We start from the raw sequence: 23794 nt of genomic DNA, 5'->3' as shown, positions 1-23794 counted from the left end.
TCAATCGTCATCGTCGTCGTCATCAAACTTGAGGCCTGGCTCCACCTTTATCATTGGCTGATTGGCAATCACGGCTGAATCATCCGAAGACGTGATTTCCGGATCGGTAACTGGATAGTTCCACGATTGTATCTCCGCCGTTCCAAACACCTGGTAGATAAGGTACGTACTAATCGCTACCACCGACGATACACCAAACACGTGCAACCACTGGTTAATGTTTTGCTGTAGATAAACCAAAAGAATCACGCGAGAGCGTGTTTAATGATTGCGAATGAATGTTTACCACCAGACGACTGAACTGGACCTACCGAATCAGTCACCATAAAACCGGTAACGAGCGGCTGTAGGAAGGAAGCGGTCATGTGGATAGTTTGCGCAAATGCCAACACCGGTCCTGCCAAGTTCGGGGCAATGTCGACGATATTTGCCATTGCGCCAGCATACGACGCCGTGATGAAGGTTACGGCGACAAACCACAGTATCAGTACCGTTACGATCTGGTAGCCGAGGTAGCCGACCAGCAGCACCAGCACGCCCGGCACGATCTGTGACAAAGCGGTGAACAGCTTGCGGACGTTGGTGAGTGTTAGCGTCTTGTGATCCATCAGCAGATCCGCTATATAACAGAACAGTACGGATGACAGATAGGAGCAAAGGAATGGCGCACCGGACAACAGCCCGTTCTGCTGTATATCGAAGCAGAAGATCTTCTGCATGTACTCTGGCCCGGACATGATGAACGTGTAATGCACCCAAATGCGTCCAAATGTGGTTAGTCCGATTGCCCACACCGGCATCGAGGTGAATATGCGTCTCCACGGTACACGCATTCCCTGCCCATTCTTGATGTCCTCGCTCACATTTAGCTCGATGTACTCCAGCTCCTCCGGTGTGATGCGCGGATGCTCCTGGGGTGTGTTGTAGGCGAGCAGATACCAGAACACGCACCAAACCATGCCGATCGTACCGGTCGTGTAGAACACCTGACGCCAGCCAAAATGGGCAATGATGAAACCGCACAGCGGATACGTCAACCCAATACCGATACTGAAGCCCTGAAAGCTGCTCATGAATCGACTTCGCTCGACCGGCGGTATCCAGTAGCCGACGATGGCGTACATGGCCGGCCAGGTAAGCCCACTGGCGAAGCCTTGCACAGATCGCAGCAGTATCACGGCACCGTAATGTAAATCCGCTGCATGCGGTATGAGCAAACTGCAAGCTGCCGTCAGGAATTGGGACCACCCGAACACGTTCTTGGTGCCAAAGTACTGGGTCGCTACCCCACCAACTACTTGCGACAGTACGTAGCACCAGTAGAAGGACGATTTGATTACTGCCTGCACCGTCGAATCCCAGTCGAACTTGATGTCATCGATGGAGGCAAGCCCATCCAGCAGCACGGTTGTGGTGGAATTGGCCATCGACAGCGTATAGTTGTAATCGTCACCCTCGTTCAGTGATGCTGCGGCATCCGCCCCAGTATTGCAGTGATCGTTGGCGGTGGAGTTCGTGCTGGGATCCTGTACCATCGCCACCAGGGCAAAGTTGATATCGTTTCGCATTACGAATGAGACCAGAAATCCGGACCAGGACAGAAAGTACAGCACCAAACGGGCCGGAATGCGATCTGCGAGGATAGAAAAGAGATGAGATTATTATGTATTCTTCAACAAGTTGCCAGATACGACCAAATCAACCAAATTAAACCCAAATCACACCGACACACAGAATTCCTTGTCACCCGATCGACAAATATCGAATCGGTGATATACAATACTACTAGTGTTAGTGCGAAAAATAATAAATTGTTATCATAAAAGCTGTATAGTAAGTGAAATGTGTGAACCCTACTGAACAAACTTATACATGCGTTCAATATTTTAAATACTCCAATTTCAAATGTTATATTCCCCGTGGGCGTTCCGATTAGTATTCGTCTTATGTTAGTGTACTCAAAATTCCGCATCATGCGCCACAAACTGCAGTAAGTGTTGTTGTTAAGGTCTAATAAAATCATTGAATTATATTGCATTTGATGGCATGAAACCGTGCTAACCTTTGTCGCGGATACGTGTACGTTCTGTTTCCATTTTATCGGTAGAGATTCACGAGAAGTGACGTCGTTATTATTGGCTTATCCGTACACTCTTTACAGTGCGGTACAGTTGCGAAAATGGGTTTTCATGGATTGTCTGTGTTTCTATATTTCCCAACACTTCCTTTTCCCGCTCTTCAGAACAAACGAAACCCGTTATGGGCTAGTCAATAGCTTTCGTGCGCTGAGTGGGTGGATGAGAGGATGAGAATGATAATTGACATGTAACTTAAAAAAAGCGCATACAACGAACACAGTATGAACGATGTTGGGGCCCACTTTCACAATTAGGCAACTATAATGTCATCTACATTGTACGCAAACTTACCACAGATCGCCCGGAAGCATCCCACCTTCGGCATTTTCGGTTTCGGCAAGAAGTTAACTTCCTTCTCGTCCATTTTGACAATTAAATACGTGCCGAATAATTCAAGAAACTAAGCAGCAAAACGATGGAAACAATTTGGCTCCACACAAACCCGCATAATATGTACTATCACACATAGATCAAACGTGTAAAAAGCTTGAACACACAATGTTGTTTTGTGTTGTGCTTAACAAATCATAAACAAAACCAGAGGAGAGGTTTGCTTCGGAAAATAAACTTAAAACAGAAACCACCGTTAGAAACTGTTGTGGAAAAGGGCAACCCCCAAAAATTAACTACTTCAAAGCAAACAGAATGAATCGGCGATTGAAACACCAAATGACTGCCGACAGTCGATTTTGTGCCATTGGCCAAATATTCTCACACAGCGACTGCACTTCTTTCGTTTACTGTTCGCACGTGGGAATAAAGCGAGTTTTCACCATTCGCAGTTGCTTCCTGGGCCGGGTGATCATCTACTGCAGCTAAGCAACTAGCGCTCGGTAGAACACTTCTTAGGCCACTGAGGCCAATGGGCAGATCGATCGATGCGAACACTAACAGCAGATCATGTGGGATGAGCCAATGAAGCAGAACGGTTGGTCCTTGTCCAATTGCAGGGCAGTTGAAGATTAGCAGCTAGGCAGTCTCGCAGCAAGCAGAATAATGATGGTTTATCTGTTGAAGGAAAATGGGGAAAAAACACAAAAATCAGTAAAACCTCAGTGAACAATATTGGATTTTAGTTAGTGCCTTTCTCACAGTGCATTTAGTATATGAATTAATTGTTCTAGAAATATTCCACACTAAACAATCCAGATCTTGAGAATTCTTGATTCCTGATGCTGGATATGGTTATAAACTGTAATAAACTGCAGTACGAACCGAATATTGGAATACATTGGGAGCGCATTCACCACATCAACGATTTTGACAAGGATCTTGTACACAACGTTTCTAGACCTTTGACCTACCAGACTGCGGAGGCATCGGGGATTAGTTGCAATGAATTACTAAGATACGCACTCCTCCTATCCAAGGTCTTTAGAACTATTTTCCTTAGAGTACGTGTACTATAGCGTCCACTTCCCGCAATATAAGAGTATGCGTCTCTAGTTTGGTGAATATCCATTTATAGTACAGACCAACGTCTAACGACAGATGCTATGCAGCACAGCTGCTCTCGTAATGCTGTACGCCTGCTTCCTTGACCAGCTGGAAGTCTCGGCTCATACTTCCTAGTCCACAACAAATCTGCGACAGATGGCGAATAAAAACAGCAAAGGTTTTATGGCTGGCTTACTCACATATTGACTGTTCAACCTTACTGCAACGTTTTGATCTATGCACTTCCACAATTCTCCCACATCTGCGACTATAGAACTATCTATAGAACTAGAGACCTTCGAACACCATTGTCTATGAGTTTCAACGAAATGTATCATCTTACTGAATCTTCTATTGTGAATCATCGTTTAAAACCCGCCTCAAAACTCGACAAAGTGAAATAATGTTTATTAAATTTAGACATAAAGTCATAGCTAGCGCCTTCAAATCCATCAAATGGAAGAAATAAATAAATGAGCATTTTTTATTGAAGAAGAACGGCCAGGCCGTATTGCTATAAATGAACATTAATTGAACCTCAACAATTTAAAAACAAAAGCTCTCCCCATTAGATACAAGCTTTGCAATTACTTCTTTCATAGATCGTTCTAATGAGTAAACGAGGATCATAAGGGGTAATCCCAAAATGGAACTAACTATCGCCTGTCTTGCCTTACCGAGATGGATCGATTCGATTTCACAACCGCGCATAATACCGTTTCTTGATGTCACCAAAGCGTAGCGCTACGCTCGAGAACCATCTGTCACGGCCAATTCGGCCGAATCGATCAAAAAACCCATCACCCGCGTCATCCATACACAAAAGAAACGATTCAATGTGTGTTGACCTGTGAGCCTCCGAGACACATTTAATTGCTGCGACGAACAACGAAAACCCAACAGATTGACAGCTATGCGAGCGATTAGAAGCATGAAAACGTGTGCGGTGTGGACAGCACTTTAATATGGTATCAATTAATCGCACTAGCTGTAGGATGTGCGACCAACAAGCGTTTCAGGAGCGTGGTGGAAAATGAATCCAGCAAACCATCTGACAGAAATGATTATAACCTCACGATCGTCAGAGCCACATACATAAAAAAGCAAAAGTTCAATACACGAACGGTCTCACCCTTTATACAGCTCAAGTAACCGATATTATTGCTATCTCTTCTCTATCACCATCGCCGTCATAGCCGTCGTCGCGTGACTCCACTGGAGGGTTTCGGAGCTCTTAATTGAATCCATTAAAATGCTCAATCGCGTAAGAGCGAAATGATTAAGAAGTCATCACAAATCGATTGATTCCAAGACCAACAAACCACCCGCTGAGCTGCCTGTACCGCATTCCGGGAAGACTTTCGTTATTCCAGCGAACGTAACAATGGATGGGAATGGTGGTTGATGTTGAAGTTTTTTTCACTAAAATACTTGGTATTATTCTTTTTTCAATAGACTAACCCACCCAAAGGTTCGCAGCTAGAATGCGTTCCATCACGAGCCGCTTTGAGCTCGCCATTCCTTTCACGGGCAATGCAGTGTGCGTGCGGCATACGCCACGAGAACTATTCCGAATGATAATGATCCACTTGTTTTTCGCATTCTTCACTCACTCACCTATGTATTCGTCTCACTACAACGATCGGCACAATTTAAATGCAATGATATGCACTATTATGCAGCTGACCGTTACGCACGTGTCGGGTACTCGCCCACGATGATGGTGGCGTTCCTCGCTTGTCGCTGAGCATCGAAATTAAATGTTTGTCAACAGACAGCGACGTTGTTTGCAATTCGCACAAAGCGAAACGACTGTAGAAACCAAAAAAAAAACACACACAACTCTGCTTACGAGGCTCATTTTAAAACACCTTCAATTGGCATTCAGTAACGCGGCACTTCCGCCTGGACGAGACAATCAATATGCAAGGTAATGCTTTTTCGTTGCAAAACAAACAAAAACAGGACCACCAATAGCTACTACCTACAGACCAATGGGTAAGAGGACAGGTCCGAACAAATAGCTGACAAGGTGTAATAGCAGTACGGTGGAATCAGTGGCCCCCAACTGTCACCACAATACGCTGGGACCACATCACAACAATTGGAAAACGATTACAAGTTAGCAAACAGACGGGAAAAGATCATAGTGACTATAATCCTAACCCAGTTTACGTTTGTTAGCAAAATGAGTTCTAATGATCGGAGTAGCTACCATTGTTGTGTGAGCAAACTATTCAAGTTGATGGTTGAAATAACTACCTAATAGCGCGTTGTAGCATGCATTCTCGTACTCCTCATCATAGCGTGTAATCTGGAACAGTTAACTTAGACTGAATACAATCGTGTTAGAAAGGTACTACTATGTAGTCTAGACTACCACTAGACCAGATCTGGTCTCGAATTCCAGATGGCAATTTATTGACTATAAATTGGCAGAAATGACACTGGACTACAGTCATCTGCATTAGGTTAACATTAAAATCCCTTTTAAAATTATTTGAATACTATGTCATTCTTCGATATCAAGAAGATCTCCTGTAAAAGCAAAATCGATTTCACAGCCCGATAAATAACCGATCATATCAGGCTATCGGAGGTGGCCCGGTGGTGTGTTCGTAGCGGCACCGGTCATCACACGACAGGACCAGTTCAAAATCCCATCCGGACCAAACCCCATGTACGCTGGACTAATTATCTGGCTACAGGTAAATAAAATCAAAGAAAGCCAGAAATGGCAGGCCTAGACCTCTTGAGGTTGTTGTGCCGATGAAGAAAAATGTCAAAGCTATAGAGCTATACCAAATCGAGGCTTTCAACTATCTACGATTAAGCAATTTTTTCCCTTTAGTCATATTCTGCCAGTCATTCCTCAGTGAGGTAGTATCATCTGGAGTGATGGATGGATGGGAGTGAGGCATCAGATAATGAAGCAATAGTAACTAAGCTGATCAAGAAATTTGGGTACAGCATAAAACACGAATTTCTTCATATTAATATTGTGATATAGGTTAATATAGGTTAAAAATTCGTTCCATTGAGTGTCTAATATTGGCATCGTCTATTCCACATGCAAGCAAGGTAATAAATGAGGTATTTTAAGGTGTTCAACACCGCCTAGGTCTTCTTCTAGGCCATGAGGACATGTCCAGATGATCTATTCATTTTCAGGATACTTGCACCAACATTACTCACTTCCACCCCCAGCTGCGTCCAATCTCCGAAGGATCTAACTCCACTTGATCCAGTCAACGATCTCGCTGTTGTACTTCTCAACGCTTCATGGCGAACTGATCGCTGAAGAGTACCTTTCTGGTAGGGCATGAATCGTGCATCTTCATCACCTACCCCAGCCACCTTATCCTTCCGACCTTGGCCACTGTCAGAGTGTCTGCTGAGCCAAACAGCTAGACTGGCTCGTGGTTCATTCTCCACATGCCCAGCTCACAATCACCGCCCAAGATAATCCGTAGCAACCGCGCTCGAAAGTGGCGAGAGCGTTGACGCCCTCCGCCGCCCGTGTCGTGCAAGACTCCACACCATAGAGCACTATCGGACGTATAGGAGTCCGATAAATGGTTCGTGTCTTGGTAGAGCCTTTGAAGTGTATGGAACCCACAGTAGACACAATTTCCCATCACAATTCGCCTCCGAATTTCGTTACTTAGGTTTTTATTCGAAGTTTCTCCTCAGAACTCCTCTAATTCCGCCATATTGTCGCTGTCAACTGATACTCTTCCCCCCCAGGCAGGCCCACTCACGACCAGAGCCTCAGACAAACAGGTACTTTGTCCTCCTCAATCCTCAATCCGAAACTTAGGGCCTAGGCGCTTCAGTTGAGTGTACACTTCGGACAGACTATACGTCACATTTCTTCAAGATAGCGTCATCCCGCCATTTGTAGAAAAGAAAGCTAAGGGATCTTCCGCTCGATTCACCTTCCGAAATTGGAAACGATGACAGATGAACAGCTCCAGTTCTACGATCACCTCGTAGAGTGTACACCAAAACCGCTAAAGCAGTCGTTTTCACCACAATCAAGCGGATTTTTCATATATTCTTCTCATTTTAAATCACCATCGCTAATTCGAAGGTGATAAATAGACAATTTGCGCCGATCATTCATAATGTTGTGAAGCACCCGAAATAAGCACATGTGGTGTAATCGGTTAGTCGAGAATCTACTACGCTACCACATCAGGTCAAACACACCTCTGCTTAGGATACCACCGGACCTTACCGTCAACAGGTATCATACCACAAAAACTTCTCTATAAAATAGCTGAATAATCGGCGATAGACAAAAAGCTTGATTAAGCTCAGTGTTACTGGGACAACTGAAACTAGCAGTGATATATCTAGCAGATTGTTGTCGTTTAGAAGGGAACGATATGGAAACAAAGCGGAATTTTAGCGTGTTCCATTCATAGTGAGGTGTCAATTGTCGTCATCGCGCAGGGGAAAAAAAACATCCGTGTTCAGGGAGGCTACAGTAGATGATTTATTGCACATAGGGTCTGCACATGCGAATCATTGAAACAGTGTCGAGAAATAGTTCCTCCCCCAACAAAATGGGGGAGGTTGTAAAAACCAAAACCCATTTGTATCCGTCTACCAGGCGCCATAGCCTGGTAGGTAGGGGGGGGGGGGTAAATGAACATGGTAAGTAGGTGATTCTTTTTTTCATATGTTATGTCCACACGAATTAAAACTTTCAGTGAAAGCAACAAACTATTTAAAATGAAAACAATAAAACAGATACAAAACATACAAAATGTAGTAAAATTGTATTCTTGTTTTCCTTATTTTGGATTTTTGTATTCCTTTTTGCATCTAGTTCACTAGTCTGACCGTATAATCAATCAAAATGGAAGACCTGAATGTGGTGTCCTTTGCTAATAAAAAGCCATCATTTATCCACTTCAAACATTAGCGACATTTTAATAACAACCCACACGCAAATGCATATTTAGCGTATGCTCCAGAATAGCTCGAAGGAGGACACATTGCGGCCACCTACGTCTAATCACATCACCCGCCACAGACTTATCATTTGACACAAGCACACTAGCCTGAATTCACTTCTAGGCTTGATTTCATCAAGTGCTACTGGCCCCATTTGAAGACTGGCCCAAGTTTTGTTTACGAACAGAACAAACTAACCGTTCAACCGTATATAAAACCAGACTTGCACCATATTCTTCCGAATGCGTATCGGACCGGATTTTGGTAACTATTGCCGCCCCAACAGGCGATCTCAGTGAAGCCGGCTACACTTTCGTCGGACTGGTTGAATCGGGCAGTTCCACTTTCGTTTGTCGCATTGTCGTGTGCTGCTGCTTCGGGGTACCGGTTTGGCGATTTCGTTACGTTTTTTTCCCTCTATTTACATAGCATTAGCATCGAACACCGATCGGAAGCAACTCCTTCACACTGTGAAGGACGATACGTTGTGCGATTGAATCGGAAGCGAATGAACGACATGCAGCACCAAATGGACGATCGACTAAGTTGACCTTCAAAAAACAGTATCAGTCAAAGCGGAATGGCAATAGCAAAGGGAAGCCGAAACTCGCTCTTTGCTGCGCTTTTGGCCTTTGAAATTGCGTCATCTTTTCCAACCGAACAGGAAGAAATGCTGACGAAGTCGATCCGTGGAACAAAACTTGTTTTATTTTTTAATCGAACCCAAGGCAATCTGGGACTTTCTTGATATGGAAATTGGCAGCGTTGGGGGAATCTTCTGTTTATCGACTTAATTGGGCGTTTTGGAGTTTATGGGCAGCTTTATTTATTTACTTTTCATTTTCGTAAGAACGGTCAGATCCCATACATCTTATAGGCCTTCTTTATAGTAAACTAGAAACAAAAACAGTTTTATGAGACTGCTCGTGATCGTGGTCAGATAAATCAAACTGACATCTAAACACGTTTGTGTTTTATTTACATTTTGAAGGTAAATAAACTCTAGCAAGTTAGTATTAAATGGCAAAGACGTTATTCTTGTACCACAACAGTTACAAACTTTAAATAATATCCCTTCCTCAAATACTCAAATGCAAGTACTTGATCGTTGATTTATAAATGACATTTTACCATGGCCCAGAATGGCACAGCAGGTGAAGAAGTTATCCTTCGACTTTACCCAAGACATGAACATTCATCATTCGAGGGTAGCCACCGAACGGAGTCACTCGTGCACAAACATCTATCGATCATTTATCGATCATTTCAAGGTGTTTGGATAAGAAAGAGTTGATGCGTCTCATTGCGCTACCAAATACACTAAACTATACAGTTATTGTCATAAATAAATATGTTGTTGCAATACAAAAAACTGCGGTTGAAATTGTTCCTCTCAGCAATAGTGTGGATATAGGGATATTGCAATTTATTTATTTATTTTTTATTTATTTATTCCATGATGACGGCGTTTGCCGTATTATCAACAAAGTGTTGAGTTTATACAAATCGATCAAATTTTACAAGGCATTTTCTCCTTGCGAATTGCCTTATCCCGGGCATACTCAGTTGTGATATTGCAATGAATGGCACAATATTTCACAACATGCGTTAATGAGACACTGGTTTTTCAAACTGTGAGACATGTCGGTTAAATTTAACTTCGATTACACAAAATTTAAGAAAAGTAAAAAATATAAAGTCATAGAACAGCTTATTAAAATTAAGGTGAAATTCCACTGTCCAATGCTTTCTATGTAGTATGTCTCTCTTCTTCTTAACACATTTTAGCACCTTCCAAATACTTATTGGTAAGGGAAGCGTTGCCCGCGCCCATTTCCATTTTTTTTTTTTCACTTTGTGTGTCTGAACATAGTTTCAATGTCCGAGCCATGTTCGATCGAATATTCAGCCTTCAGTTTCGCAGTCCATCTATCAGCGCCCTGATAACGCTCATATGTGTCGTTCGAAGGCTTACTACCCTTCCGCATTCTCGTTATCACACTCCCTTTCTGCAATCCTGTCCAGCACTAAGGCAGTCGGCACTCGCTAAATCTTATCAAGCATGTCAGGTCAGATGCTCAATGACACGACACGGTTCTCAACATCAATGGTCTGACATTTGTTAACCAATTTGTCGAAAGTTAATAGCCTAGCTAGTGGCAACCGAAATAGCGGAGAGCCTTTTAATTGAAATGATTCTTTCAGGGTAAGATGTGCAGTACACGAAAAAAAAGACAAATGATGTGAAACTTTCACTATTCTTTTTGTTTTACAACTGAACAGCTAACCATGTTCAGGGTAGTCTTATAGATTCGCGCTTCGACGTTTAGTGCAACTGTTAGACTCTAATACACTAGAAGACATGGATAGTGCAAACAACCAACCATCATGGTAACGTTGAAAATTTAATTCTGGTGAGAACTATATGACTCTATTGAGGAACCTGGCATTGATGAACCTGGCATTGAGGAACCTGGCATCGAGGAACCTGACAGGCATATGTCCTTAGTGTCAAACGGTAAGTGAAAAAGTGAATAAACAAACCTCGTTAGGGCGAACACGTGTTGCATCAACATAGAGATATGAGGACGTCGGTTCAAGAGACTCAGCAACGTACCTCATTACGGACAACAATTTAGAAAGTTTTTGCCATTTCCGAATTGCCTTATTTTGTATTTTCCTATATAATCAAGGGTAGACCATGTCGATAATGTTGGCAATTAAGTTATTGATACTGCTGTTCCCTTGTACAAAAGATAAAAAAAATACCCCACGTGCAAGCTGTAACAGTACTAGACGAAAGCAATAGCTGGCAGAATAAAAAAGTAATTATGGACGAAAAGATTTTTTCCATTTAGTTTAATTTAATTTTAAAACTCTGATTTTCTCTTTGGGAAATGTGTCGATCGTTGATGGCGATGCTGCTCACTATGTTGATCTTGGCGTATTACATGTTCTCGGTGTATTTTTAATTCTCCAATAAAACTGTTACAATATAAAGTAAATCACACTTAGAAAGACGAAAAGGAACTTTTTCCGAATCCTGCGATTACACTTTCGTTAGCAATGTCATCACAATCCTCATCATGCCGCCGGTTTATGGAATGAGCACTTCGCTTAGCCACTCTGTGTTTGCAAAACAACACACTTATTTGCATCGTGTGCCGCTATCATGTTTCATCCATAAAGAACGGCAAAATCACACTAAATATGACACTTTCCGTTTGCTTGTTGAATGCCTCCCGGGTGTTAGGTGGGCCGATGAGTGTGAGGCCTTTATGAATAACTTCTTCTGGTCGGCCTTGGGTAGACTGGACTAAATGGTTGGGGATATCTGTTATTTGTATTACTCATGGCATTCCTAGTCCAGTAGAGATTGGCACCCAGACCGCGCGTGTGGTTAAATCACTACACTTTCGACTAAACTATGTTACCCCTATACTTTGAAGCTCTTCATAACTACTGCAGTAACATTTGTATAACGAGCTGTTGCCAAGTACAAGATCCTATTCGAGAGTCAGTTAAGATTAATTTTCACAAACATTACACTGGCAGATAATTTCACAACTGCTCATAATAGCGTAACGCGGTTACGCCCCTCCCAAGACACGAGAAGTAGTACGCATTTTACGTTATATTAAATGCTTACTAGATTACCTATACAAATAAGAACCTGCTGCCGTCAGCCATAGTTTTGTCCCATAAATACAAGCGCTAGCACTAATCCAAATCACCGCAAACACAAATTATACCCACTGCCAGACACAGCCGGTCCGTGCTGGATGCAAAGACCGGTCGGATTATTTACACGGACACGTAGTAACGACGCTAACCCGCGCGATGTCAACAAACAACTGGCTTTTCTACGCCGGAGGACGCGTTGGACAACCAGTGAGAGCTTTCCAACGTACAATTACTCACCCAAAGCCGGAGTGTATCGACTCATCCCTAGCCGAACGTCCACTAACGGTGCACAACGTTTTTACGCAACGTGAGCAGAAAAATACTAAAAGTCAGTTGTAGCAACCGTAGTATAAACACACAGCCACGTCTCGCAGCAATGCCACAGGCTCTCCCGGCTACGCGATGCTCTTTCTCTTTAGGCAACATCACAATGTTCATTCATAGCTTGCCCTGATTGCTGACAAACGATTCCACTTCGCTGGAAAACGTACTCTCGCACGCTTTGCGTGGTTGTTATCGTACAGGATGACTTGCGCTCCTTTTCGTAAGGTTGAACGAAAAGTTAGTGGTGGCAGCAAAAGAGCAGGAGTAGCTCATGCAAGGTATTATAATCTTTGTTCTTGAACGCATCAATTAGTCATAATACACAAATGATTTAGAAAATGGTGAAATATTTCTAAATAATAGTAGCCGATACGATAATAGTTGTCAAGCGCAAAACCAATGAATGATTTAGACGATGGTGAAATATTTCTGCATAATAGTAGCCGATACGAGCACAAAACCAATAAACATGTTTAATTTATCCATTTGCAGCTTTACGTTTATTTCTGCGTGCCTTTTTTCTCTTGCGCCCACATGCCAACAGATGACATCACGATGTTTTTTTTATTGCCCCGAGTGAAGTGACACAAATCTAGTAAAACGAGTTAAGCTACAATGTAGTTCCCCGTCGGGCAATATGCAAACAGCAACTCGTGTAGAACCATCTCACCGAGAAAGCAATGTGCAATGTTGGGTTTTTCCTTCATTTTGTAACACTTTAAATTGCATTCGTTAAAAGAAGTGCTGTAGATGTGTTGTTATTTGAACAGCCAAAATCGATCGGCTGCGGCCCAAACAAATGTTCCATTTTCCCATAACTCTGGCAAAAGATATGCGTCACCATTTGGTGCCACGATGAAGAATTTGAGATGGCGACGGATTTCCACCATTTTGTCAGCACTTTTGATTCGCTTTGCAAATATTTTTCCCATTCCCATTTGCGGTACATGAAATACCTTAACTGTTCCAGGTTTCGTAGTTGCGGCTATTATCCGGCACATTAAACCTGATGACAAAATCGATAATCGTTCCGGCTGCCGGCTGAATCTGCTAGTGTCCTTCACTCCCTTGCCGCTAGTGTAACGCCGGCCCTCAAAGTTTTTTCTTTGGTATGTGAAACTATGTCCCACACAGAAGGGAAAAATTATAATGTTAGGAAGAAACACATTCCCTCACGTTCACACCGCATACTCATTTTTTCTCGTTGACAGGTTCTATCCTAATTCATCATAGAATTTCATCATCTTGAGTAAAGGTTAAAATAACATCTGTTAAGTGTTTGTTTTACCCAAGACGATGCTGTAATAATCCAACATACATACTGTACAAAAATACATATTTATTACCTTGGTGGGCAAACTCACACATCTCAGTGAACGAATAACGAATTGTACGTACAATAAATTATGCTGCATCATCCTGTGATTACATACAACGAAATGAGAACGATATCCTATTACGTGTTCGATGATAAGACATTGAAAACATAGTACACATTTCGTACTATGTAAATCGTAAATCACATAAAATAGCAAAGAATGATAAGTTAATTGATCTATTACGTACAGCAAGTCACTATAGCAACGAGAACCAAAGGGTCTTCCATGGTGGTCGCTATGGTTTCATTGTGCGAAACATTAGCATACATTTGCCAATACGCATCATGTGTGAAGAGTACGGTACTTGTCGAAATAACACTTTTCGATTCCCGTATCTGTTCCCTAGCGCTTACTGTCCCTGACCCGAATTTCTGGCCGTTCGACATCGTGAGCCGAAGGTCACAAACGAAATCTAATGTGTATCATTCAATCGTCAGCACATGGCAGGCACTTCCTCACCAGGCGACATATACATACCATTAACTTCCGCTGTTGGCCAACATTGAAGCACCCTTAGCACCAGTCAGTTTACCAATCTCGCCCTTCGGCATCCGGTACTGTTGTTTCACTACGGCAACATTCGACCGGATCGGTCCATTTCGAAGGTGCAGCACCGGAACGCTGAGACACGTTCGATAACTACTACCGGAAAACATGCTTCTGAGAATCTTCTTCCCGGGAAGTGTTATGTTCTCCGTGGAACACTTATTCTACCTTTGTCACCGTCCCCAGCTTTGCCGTTTTAGAACAGTTGCCTTTTAATACCAAACTGCGTTCAAGGTAAGCGCTACACTCTTGTTATCACTTCGCCACTTTCCTGCTACTAGCAATTACACAACGAAACAAATCATTGATTAGAATCGGTTGAGGATTACTCTTTCGTTGTACGTGTAACACTTTTTTCAGCCCACCCTTTGCGAGCTGAAGGTACCAAACATTATCATCTTTGCAACAGCGCACGCACCCACGTCCTTATCGTGACGACGCTCGTACACTTTGCACACACTCTCTAATGCTCATCAAACACTGCACAATGGGTGCTGTCAATGGAAAGAAAATAACAGTTTCAGCACAATTGCTTTCCATTAAAAATTGCACTCAATGTATTTTGCGCACACAAGTGTTTGCAAAACTCCCGCGAATTAGGTACGCAAACACGCGGCTTGTCCAATTGTAGCGTGGCGAGTTAGAAATATTAGAGTTACATTCGCACTGTGTATTTAATATAGTAAAGAAAATTAAAATAAACGTGATCGAGTATGATCAAGTAATTTACTATAATCATTAACAACTACACTTTTCACTGCTAAAAATTACAATAACAAACCATCACAATTCAAATGAAGACAAGTGTTTGTATTGTGGATTTTTTCGTTTCGTGCTGTTTCGTTAAAATTCCAAAAATACGTTTCGTAACAGTTCTAGTACTTAAGAGAATATTCGGGTTTTGAATAAAAGTAAAATATCGGAATGCTAAACCTCCTATTTAACCAAACGCCGCAATACCTCTAAATGGAACACACAACAAAACACAACAAACCAGAATGTCATTGCAAAACTTGCCTTCTTCCCTGCATATTTTAGCCGGATAATCGAGCGTTGATGATTTCTTCGATGCACGAAACTCGACGTTCGAGAAAATAGTCCCAAATAACGTTTTTCCGCAGGATTCCAACAAAAAATTGACAGCTTGGCAGCCTGACAGCTTGGTCAAGCAAAGAAACCAAAATCAAGCAAAAAAAACAATTAGACGATTTGGAGTGCTGCAAGGTCCCGAAATTTACAACAATTTTGGAGATTTGTTGCAATTTACTAACTACTTTAGCAGCACTAGTGTGTCGTGCATCTGTTCAGTGTATCAAAATTAAAGAAAGTGTCACGAACAGCTCCAGGGGAATCTTATTCTACGCGATAGCAAACTCACCGTCACAACAGCTACACTGTTGTTGCAAAAATAAGACTCCGAAAAAAAATCACAAATGGAGTAGAAAAAATCCGGACAAAACAAGGCTCGTACTATCGCTGCTGCTGCCCAGCCAGAATCGCACCGTGGTGCAACTGCAAACCATTCCTTGAAAAGCGAGCCGTGATATTTACGGCAGTGCGTGTCATTGGGTATCCCCGACCAGCAGGAGCCAATCGCGCTTACATTTCGAATGTGGTCCTTCAAGGCTCCAAGCGCTGAGATGCTGCTTGAATTAATAACGAGCAGATAGAAGCTTTCTTGCATTAGACACAAACTCATCGATCTCACTCATTCCAACTCATCTACGCCTAGGATCCTTGGTGCATTGGACGTTTCCCTTCATCCAGAAGCAGCTGCCAAGCATCCAAGTTCGCGATAGCTTTGAGTTGGTTATTCCCTACGCAAATCGGGAGCCGTGAACGAGTGATATACACATCTCAGAATGATAGATGAAATTGTAGATCGTATTGTTCAGTTCTTTTCTACTGGTTTGGTGGAGAAAATCATTAAAGCTTTCCTAGTCCTATGCGATCGGTTCGTGAACTTTATTCTGTCCCTGTGTGAGGGAAACAATTACAAGAAGAAGGACGAAACGGTTGATGTGCTGTACACCAGTGGCAACTTTTTGGTGATTAACAAAAAACATGATTTACTGATCAATTCAAATGACACTAAAAAGGTGATTTGATTGGCTGCTGATGCGAATGATGTTTAGGAATGATAAGTGTAACACCTGCTTCTTTCAGAAAACTGTCCAAACGATCATGCGGAAACAGTTCCCCGAGTACGTACAGGATAACTTAACACACGATTTCTACTTCGCTCATCGGTTGGACTTTGCCACCAGTGGAATACTGTGCATTCCGCTGAACAAAAACGCATGCAAAGAGGTTTGTCAAGTATTCGAGGAGCAACGTGCCAGAAAGTACTATCTAGCTTTACTCCGCGGGCATACCGATTTTGACGAAGAAGTGATTGATATAGCGATAGGTAAGGTACTTTACAAAACAATTTTGTTTCCATCCCCCTATATAATTGGTTGCAACATATTACAGGCGAGGATGTGCGGTTCAAGGATACAAGCAAAAAAATGTGCACCATCCTCGAGGATGAACTATGCCAAAATCCGCGTCGCAGTATAACGAAGGTGCTGGTGCTAGATAGAGGCTACTACAATGGAAAGCCCGTTACCAAAGTGCTTTTACGGCCAATCACCGGTCGACGGCATCAGTTGCGACTGCACTGCTCGCAGATCGGTCACGTGATCGTGGGAGACTACACGTACAGTCTGAAAATCGACACATCACCGCCACGGATGTTTCTGCATGCGTTTCGGCTCGTACTGCCGAACACGATCGAAAACCTTGACATCCAGACGGACGACCCGTTCACGGAGAAGGCGCTCAAGTACAAGTGGAAGGTAGTTGAGCAGGTGAATAGCATTGCGAACGCGTTTGACATCATTGACTCATTTTAACATTTGTGGGAACCATGTAGAATATACTTTTGTAGGTCACGTTCGTTCACGTTTAGGTTGGACCATTTCCGGCGCCGGTTGAATGTAAATATTCGATCCTTTTCTCGAATTTATTCGCTCTAGACCAAATATTGCACCAGGTTTCCATTTTCTGTCGAGCGTTAAAGTAATCAGTTTGAATTAGCACATATGTCATACGCCGGAAGACTATCGGCAGCTTTCGGGAACCGTTTACGTTTACGGTGCAATCGTTAATCTAGAAGCAACGTTAATTTTTCGTTCATACCTGGTTAACGACTCGATTCAACGTAGTACGTTCATTTGCATGCTACAGTTCACGGTACTGTAGTGTGATAATGTGTTATTACTATTAGTAGGATACGATTGAATTTGGATTACAGTCTAGAAAGCCTAAACGTAATGCACCATTACGGTGGTCCGTAATGTAATATGGCGTGGAAAATGTCCGGTAAATTGTAGCTGAATGCATTGAACACACACAATATATCTACTATGGGATATGAACAAATTTATGCTAGTCAACACAACCAAAAACACGCTAGTCTAGAAGAAATAATTGATAAATAAGAGATCATAACTCATAGATACATAAAGTTTCTTTAGCTTCCCTCTCAGGCAGACTGAGTGGATCGTAACCGAAAGAAGACTGTAGTCTAGGAAACACAACAAAAAACACATCCACTTTCTGTTACCTTAACTGGCATGAAGAACATCCAATCAATCGTTCCAGTATGAAAAACGATTAAGATAGAGTGGAAGATCCCTGAATTTTTTCTTGGCCGGTTCATTTGATCTAAAATCGGCAGTAATTCTAATCTCACAATTGTGTTTGTTTCAAATTATTTTCCAACCCTTTAATAAATAAGATGCGAAATCCTCTCCAGTAGAAAATATGTGAATGATTTGTTCAAGATCACGAATCTATAATACTGTTTATGCAATAGAAGCAGAAGTTAGATAGCGATTACTATTCAAATGATGTCGTATAATCTTGCCAGTACACGGAGTTACGTACTTTACAATACATAATAGGCAAGTAATTAAAACAAATCTAGCAGATAGAAGCGATTACACCGATGATCACGCAAATACATAAATTAAACAACCAAACGAAAGCAGAGCGTCAAAACCTTGTATCTTACGATGCGATTTAGTAAGATACAAAATGTGCTTCTAAAGAGGGCATAACGGGACGAGGTAATCTGCTTACGGCTAATACAAGCACGATTGACAAATATTACGCACTCCGAACGCTACAGGTTAGGTGTAATTATGTTTTCTTCAGTGATCTCCAGTGATTTAGCTTTGCCAAGAGGTAGTTTAATTGAGTGCGATAGGATGTTTGATCTCAATTGTTATTATTAGTAACTGAAACACGAAGCTTTACATTGCACGTTCCTTTCATTGTGATTAGGCAGAAGGAGGTCGCCTACATGCTAAATAGCAAATGCACAATTTAACCGCAATCTTTGCTACGTTGCGCACATTACGCTGTGTGTTTTTTTCTCTGTTAGATAATTTCGTTAATGCACCTGTTAATGCGATTGCGAGAAAAAAAGGAGACACTGTACAGGGTTAGTGAGAGGCAAATGATGTTGAAAAGCTTACCGTAAAGAAACAAATTTTTCATTCTTAATAGTATAGTTACAAGCGGTTGCGCAAAAAAGAAAGAATAGTCTATCGAGCCTCAGAACAAACATAAAATCGAAAAAATATCAACAAAAATAGACAAACCATAAACTCTATACGCCACCTACTTCACAATTTTGTACCTTTATCTCAATTCAACTTCGCGGATATTGCACACTTCTGCCCACTAATACCCCAGAAGCTCATGGGCCGAAACATACGACGCTAAGCAAACGTAGAAGCACAACATGAAACAACCACAAACAGTCCCTCTTTCGCCACAGGTCAATGAAATCTAGTTCAGCTTTGTTAAAATTCTCTTACTATCTATCGAAATGATGGACGAAGGTGGACAGAGTTTTCCAATCTTACCATTAAAACATACATTCGTGCGAGATGTGTTAGTTGAAGCGGCAACAAAGTTCTTTCCATAAGATGCGAAAGATAATGAGATACTACTGAGAGAGCGAGCGGTACAATATAATGCAATGTCTTTTGCTTCAAACGTTACATTAGATCGTGCTAGGATCTACACTGAGGTACCCATCGCGAGACCTGTTATATGATTGTTTTTTTTTTACATTATCTACATACAAGTTAGTGTGAATGTTTCCATTGGAAAGGCATTGGAACCTGAGCACTGATTCTTGAAGTGAGTACGTTGAAACTAACCAGTAGACATGCAAACATAACAGCTAAGAGGATCGGATCGGAAGTCAAAATGTTAAGAACAATCAAATTGGAGCACTCGCAGTTCAAAAGTGCGCCAACAAAACGCATACGAAATGGAATCGAACGGGCGAATCTTGTTGCGACTATAAAGTTATAAACAACATGTTTGAGTTTGTGCTTCTACGAAGATCGAGGACAGGAGGACAGCGAACGACTTGTATTACCGAGTACGCGAAGGATCCAGTTTGTGATATACCTTTGACTTTAGTGGTGACCGGAGCAGCATTGTTCGCATTGTTTTTCCATCACTGCCATGTTACACTTAACAAAAAATAAATAAAACCTCCGGAGGTAACAATGATAAACAGAAGTCTAAAGCTAACGTCGTTACTGTACGAACGTAATCGAATATCCTTGTTTTATCAAATCAACGTAAACTCAGGAAGCAGCCAGCAGCGAAGACAGTCTGTTACCTAGGTCTATACGATCCATTACCGTGCGCTCTCACCACATTACCGGCACACTAACGTTTACTCCACTGGCTATCGGTTGTACAAAAGTTGTACTCAACGTGATTGACTCGAACGAAATCAGTGTACAAAAATGCGAAAAAAATCTCCTGTACATGGTGGGTGCACGAGCACGAGGGAGCATTTAAATATTCACGCATGATCGATGAATAAGCCAACAGGACTCGTGGACCCGGTACAATTTAGTGAAATAAGAGCACATTGCGAGATATGACCGAAATGCAGCATCGGTAGCGCTAACAATAATTGTATTTTATTTTCCTCAAAGTGTGCAATCTTTGACAAATCGACGATAAATGTAGTATAAAAGCGGGCAAATGAAGAACCAAACACATAGACCGGCCGAAACGAGCACAGTATACTAACAACACATACACATTCTCACACGAAGAAAGCAATTCTTTGCGCAGATAGAATTTGTTCGACTGTTTTCGTTCTTTGATTGTTGACTAGTAAGAAATTGCAGAACCTAATAGAAATGATACAATCCTCACTCACACGCTAAAATCGATTGCAAACATCATTATAAGAAAATTGGCAGCCATTTAGATGGAACAACAAATAGGAGCTCAAAGCACGCTCGCTCGAACCGTGTGGTTAAGCTGTTAAGGTGTAAGTAAAAGCGAGTAGATATATATATAGTAAAACCCGAAAGAACCAACAACTAAAATCGAATCCAGATTTTTTCTTAAACATACACGTCAAGGAAGAAAATCAAGCCAGACGAATAGAACGAAAGGCAACAGTTTATGTACGTACATTAAATAATTTCTTTTGAAAAGAAATAAAAACGCTTTTTGAAATCGATCCAAAGACACGTTGTTTCAATTCGCAGCTTGCACTTTGTAGCGGATTCATTTTTTCCGATCTCACAAAAAAGTGCGTAAATGAGTCAAAACATTCACGATTCGTTTTATAAACGGTATTGCACTTTCAAATTGACAAGCAATTTTTTACCATTTTACCAAGCTACATAAGTTAAGGTGTACCAACTGTCAAAACATCGGAAAAATCAACCGATTGTTCCGGGTTGTTCGAATAACCGGGTCCCGAATCAATCATTTTTTCCGTGGTGGTAAGAAAACATCGACTGGTTTTCCTACATTTTGATTCATTTTGTACAATTTCTGGCACACTTTCAGTCTACGAATCTACGAGTTTGCAGACCAGTTTCGCGAAAATGATTGCTAACGCTACCGTACCGCGATTGGCCAGCGTCGCCGCCCAGGCCTTGCAGCGCAGGACGTACTTCTCCGTCACGAGCAGCCTGCCTCAGGTTCGCGTATCCCTCGCGGTAAGTGATTCTTAGCAAAACGGGATCTGCGTTCAAAGGTTTTCCGGTGTTCCGATGATCTGCATGATTATGTTTCCGCTCACTCAAACTGCTGTGGGTCGTGCCAACTTCCGAGGGAATGCTGTTCGCTTTCATTGATGTATTCTAACATTTGCATTACGTAATGTGTTGTTTTCCTTCACTTTCGTTCTTCCGTAGGAAAAAGCCGCCCATGGCTTAGCCATCTTCGGCGGCGTTATTGCCTACCCGATCTGGGTCATTTCTCACGTCCGTGAGTACAAAGGAGGCAACTAAATGCTTAGCGATGGAACGTTCTAGTGATACACTGTAAACCTGGTCGGTTCGCAAGAAAATTTCCCAGCCATACCGATTTGCTGTGTCGCTTGTGATGCAGATCAACATGTAAAATTTGGTCTCAGTATGAATAAAAGCATGGAATCTTGCGGATCGTAACAAGTGCGTGTCCTGCTTTTCCACATTTCGGAAGTCGGTGTGATGACGAATACTGAATAAACGCAGCACTAAAAATGATGATAACCAGACTTTTTGTATGGTTTGACTGGTAGGCTAGTGTATCAACTTCATTGTCTGCTCAGCACTATATTAAAAGCATGACATGAACATAATACCCTGAACGCATTAAAATGAGATTAATCTGATAACTATCAAAATCTATTAAATTATCCAAGGCAGGCGGTCAATATTTCGGAGTCTCTCGATTAGCACTTATTTCGACTAACCGTATACGATATTACGATTGCCGCGTATACGATATGCCTAACTGATTTTACCTAACTATCTCCTGCGCTGCGGAATAGTACGTTTTAAGTAATTTCCTCAAATAATACTTTTGCTTCATTTTGCAGTAAATATGGTGTAATGATGACAGCTGATCAACCACTGTTCTGCGGCGGGTGCTGGCAGCACTGCCGTTGTGCCCTGTCACCAACACAGTGAAGATTTGTAATTGAACATTGTGTTTATTTACATTCGCTTGATTAGCTGTGTTTTGTTATGGGTGGACCACGGTGTACGGGAGGAAATATCGGTTCTTTTTCTGTGTCGTGATCTTGCTGTCCCGCAGTACCTGTCCGGAGGTGGTTGTACTTTTATCAGCTTCAGTGCCGTCGTGCGTCTAGCGGCGAAAGTGTTTCCGAGAGGGTAAGTACAGCGCGTGAAGAAAGAAACAAACCCTGGTGTGTTACTCCACTATTGTGCAACTGTGCACGTTCTATTCCATGCGTGTCAGATGTTGGCCACGCTCTCTGGAGCCTAAATTGTTGTCCGTTACGAAAGGTGTCCCAAATCACTGTTAGAAATTGTTAATACCATAGGTAACAGCAGTGTGCGTACAACTGCGAAAACTTCCTTCCTCGCTAGGGTTCATTTAGTTGTAACATGATGATCGTCAAATGACCTTGAGTGGATAACGTGGATCCACGTACAGTCGCTGGTGGATATGTTTTTAATCTTCCACCATCAGGTCGAGTTTACAGTTTCTATTGAATACTCCGCTGGTGCTTTAACCTTGCAGCAGGTTAACCATGCCCAGAGTTCTTTGAACCTACGACTCATGGCAAACCGCTTAATCACATGCGTTTCATGCAGATGTAAAAATCCGCCGGGTTGTTGTTTCGGCTAGTTTTCCCACACGACGACGGTCCGTAGGGCAGTTAGGCTTAAAATAAGAATTGAAAAATATCAGAATTTACCGATGAACGGTGAAATACGGAGAAGTAACAGAAGACTTGTTGCCCCGGTTAATATATTGCGCATACGCAGTACAACACGTAGACACTGCTTGTGACACCGCATAGGTTCGAAATGGCTGTGAGCAGCACAATTAAACTAGCGTCATGTGTGACTCATAGGGTAATGTTCCGATTCAACCAATATGCAATATCAAATGCACTTACCTTTGTACGCAATAAAATCACACCTTGTTCTCCGATTTCCATTCGAAACATGTGTAACAAATAGGGTGTGACGCATTTGAGCGTTCCAACCTTGAAAAACTGGCCAAACAACTTAGTGTTTTTTTTCTAGATGCATGGATTTGGCATATTATCAAAAAATTTTGAGCCAAGTTGATTTGCTTCTATGGAATCAGAAATAAACTTCGGAGCAAATCACATCTGGTACAACACCATGCTGGAGGAAATTCATTCGACGTCCACAACGCATCGTAATTGCGCAACGCAAAACTTACGGGAACACACACACACGATCCCCGTGCATTGTGACCATAGGTATGTACACCCGTTTCCAGAGGAAAAAG

At 42.1% G+C, this 23794-nt stretch overlaps 2 protein-coding genes across 2 annotated transcripts; one reads left to right on the top strand and one right to left on the bottom strand.

Moving 5' to 3' along the window:
* Positions 1 to 2502, bottom strand: LOC128719464 (vesicular glutamate transporter 3). The gene is made up of 3 exons (XM_053813087.1): positions 2430 to 2502; positions 312 to 1633; positions 1 to 225 (listed from the first exon to the last, which is right to left on the bottom strand). The coding sequence occupies exons 1-3, from the start codon at positions 2500 to 2502 to the stop codon at positions 1 to 3; spliced, it is 1620 nt and encodes a 539-aa protein (XP_053669062.1).
* A 13833-nt stretch (positions 2503 to 16335) lies between these two features.
* LOC128708987 (RNA pseudouridylate synthase domain-containing protein 1-like) lies at positions 16336 to 17370 on the top strand. Its single transcript, XM_053803970.1, has 3 exons — positions 16336 to 16572; positions 16640 to 16883; positions 16949 to 17370. Exons 1-3 carry the CDS (start codon positions 16336 to 16338, stop codon positions 17368 to 17370), a joined length of 903 nt encoding a protein of 300 aa, XP_053659945.1.
* Positions 17371 to 23794: the final 6424 nt, after the last annotated feature.

The sequence above is a fragment of the Anopheles marshallii genome, chromosome 2 (genome assembly GCF_943734725.1).
Source record: "Anopheles marshallii chromosome 2, idAnoMarsDA_429_01, whole genome shotgun sequence".
NCBI lineage: Eukaryota > Metazoa > Arthropoda > Insecta > Diptera > Culicidae > Anopheles > Anopheles marshallii.
Note: the sequence above shows the minus strand (reverse complement) of the source record. Positions and strands in the feature narration are given on the sequence as shown.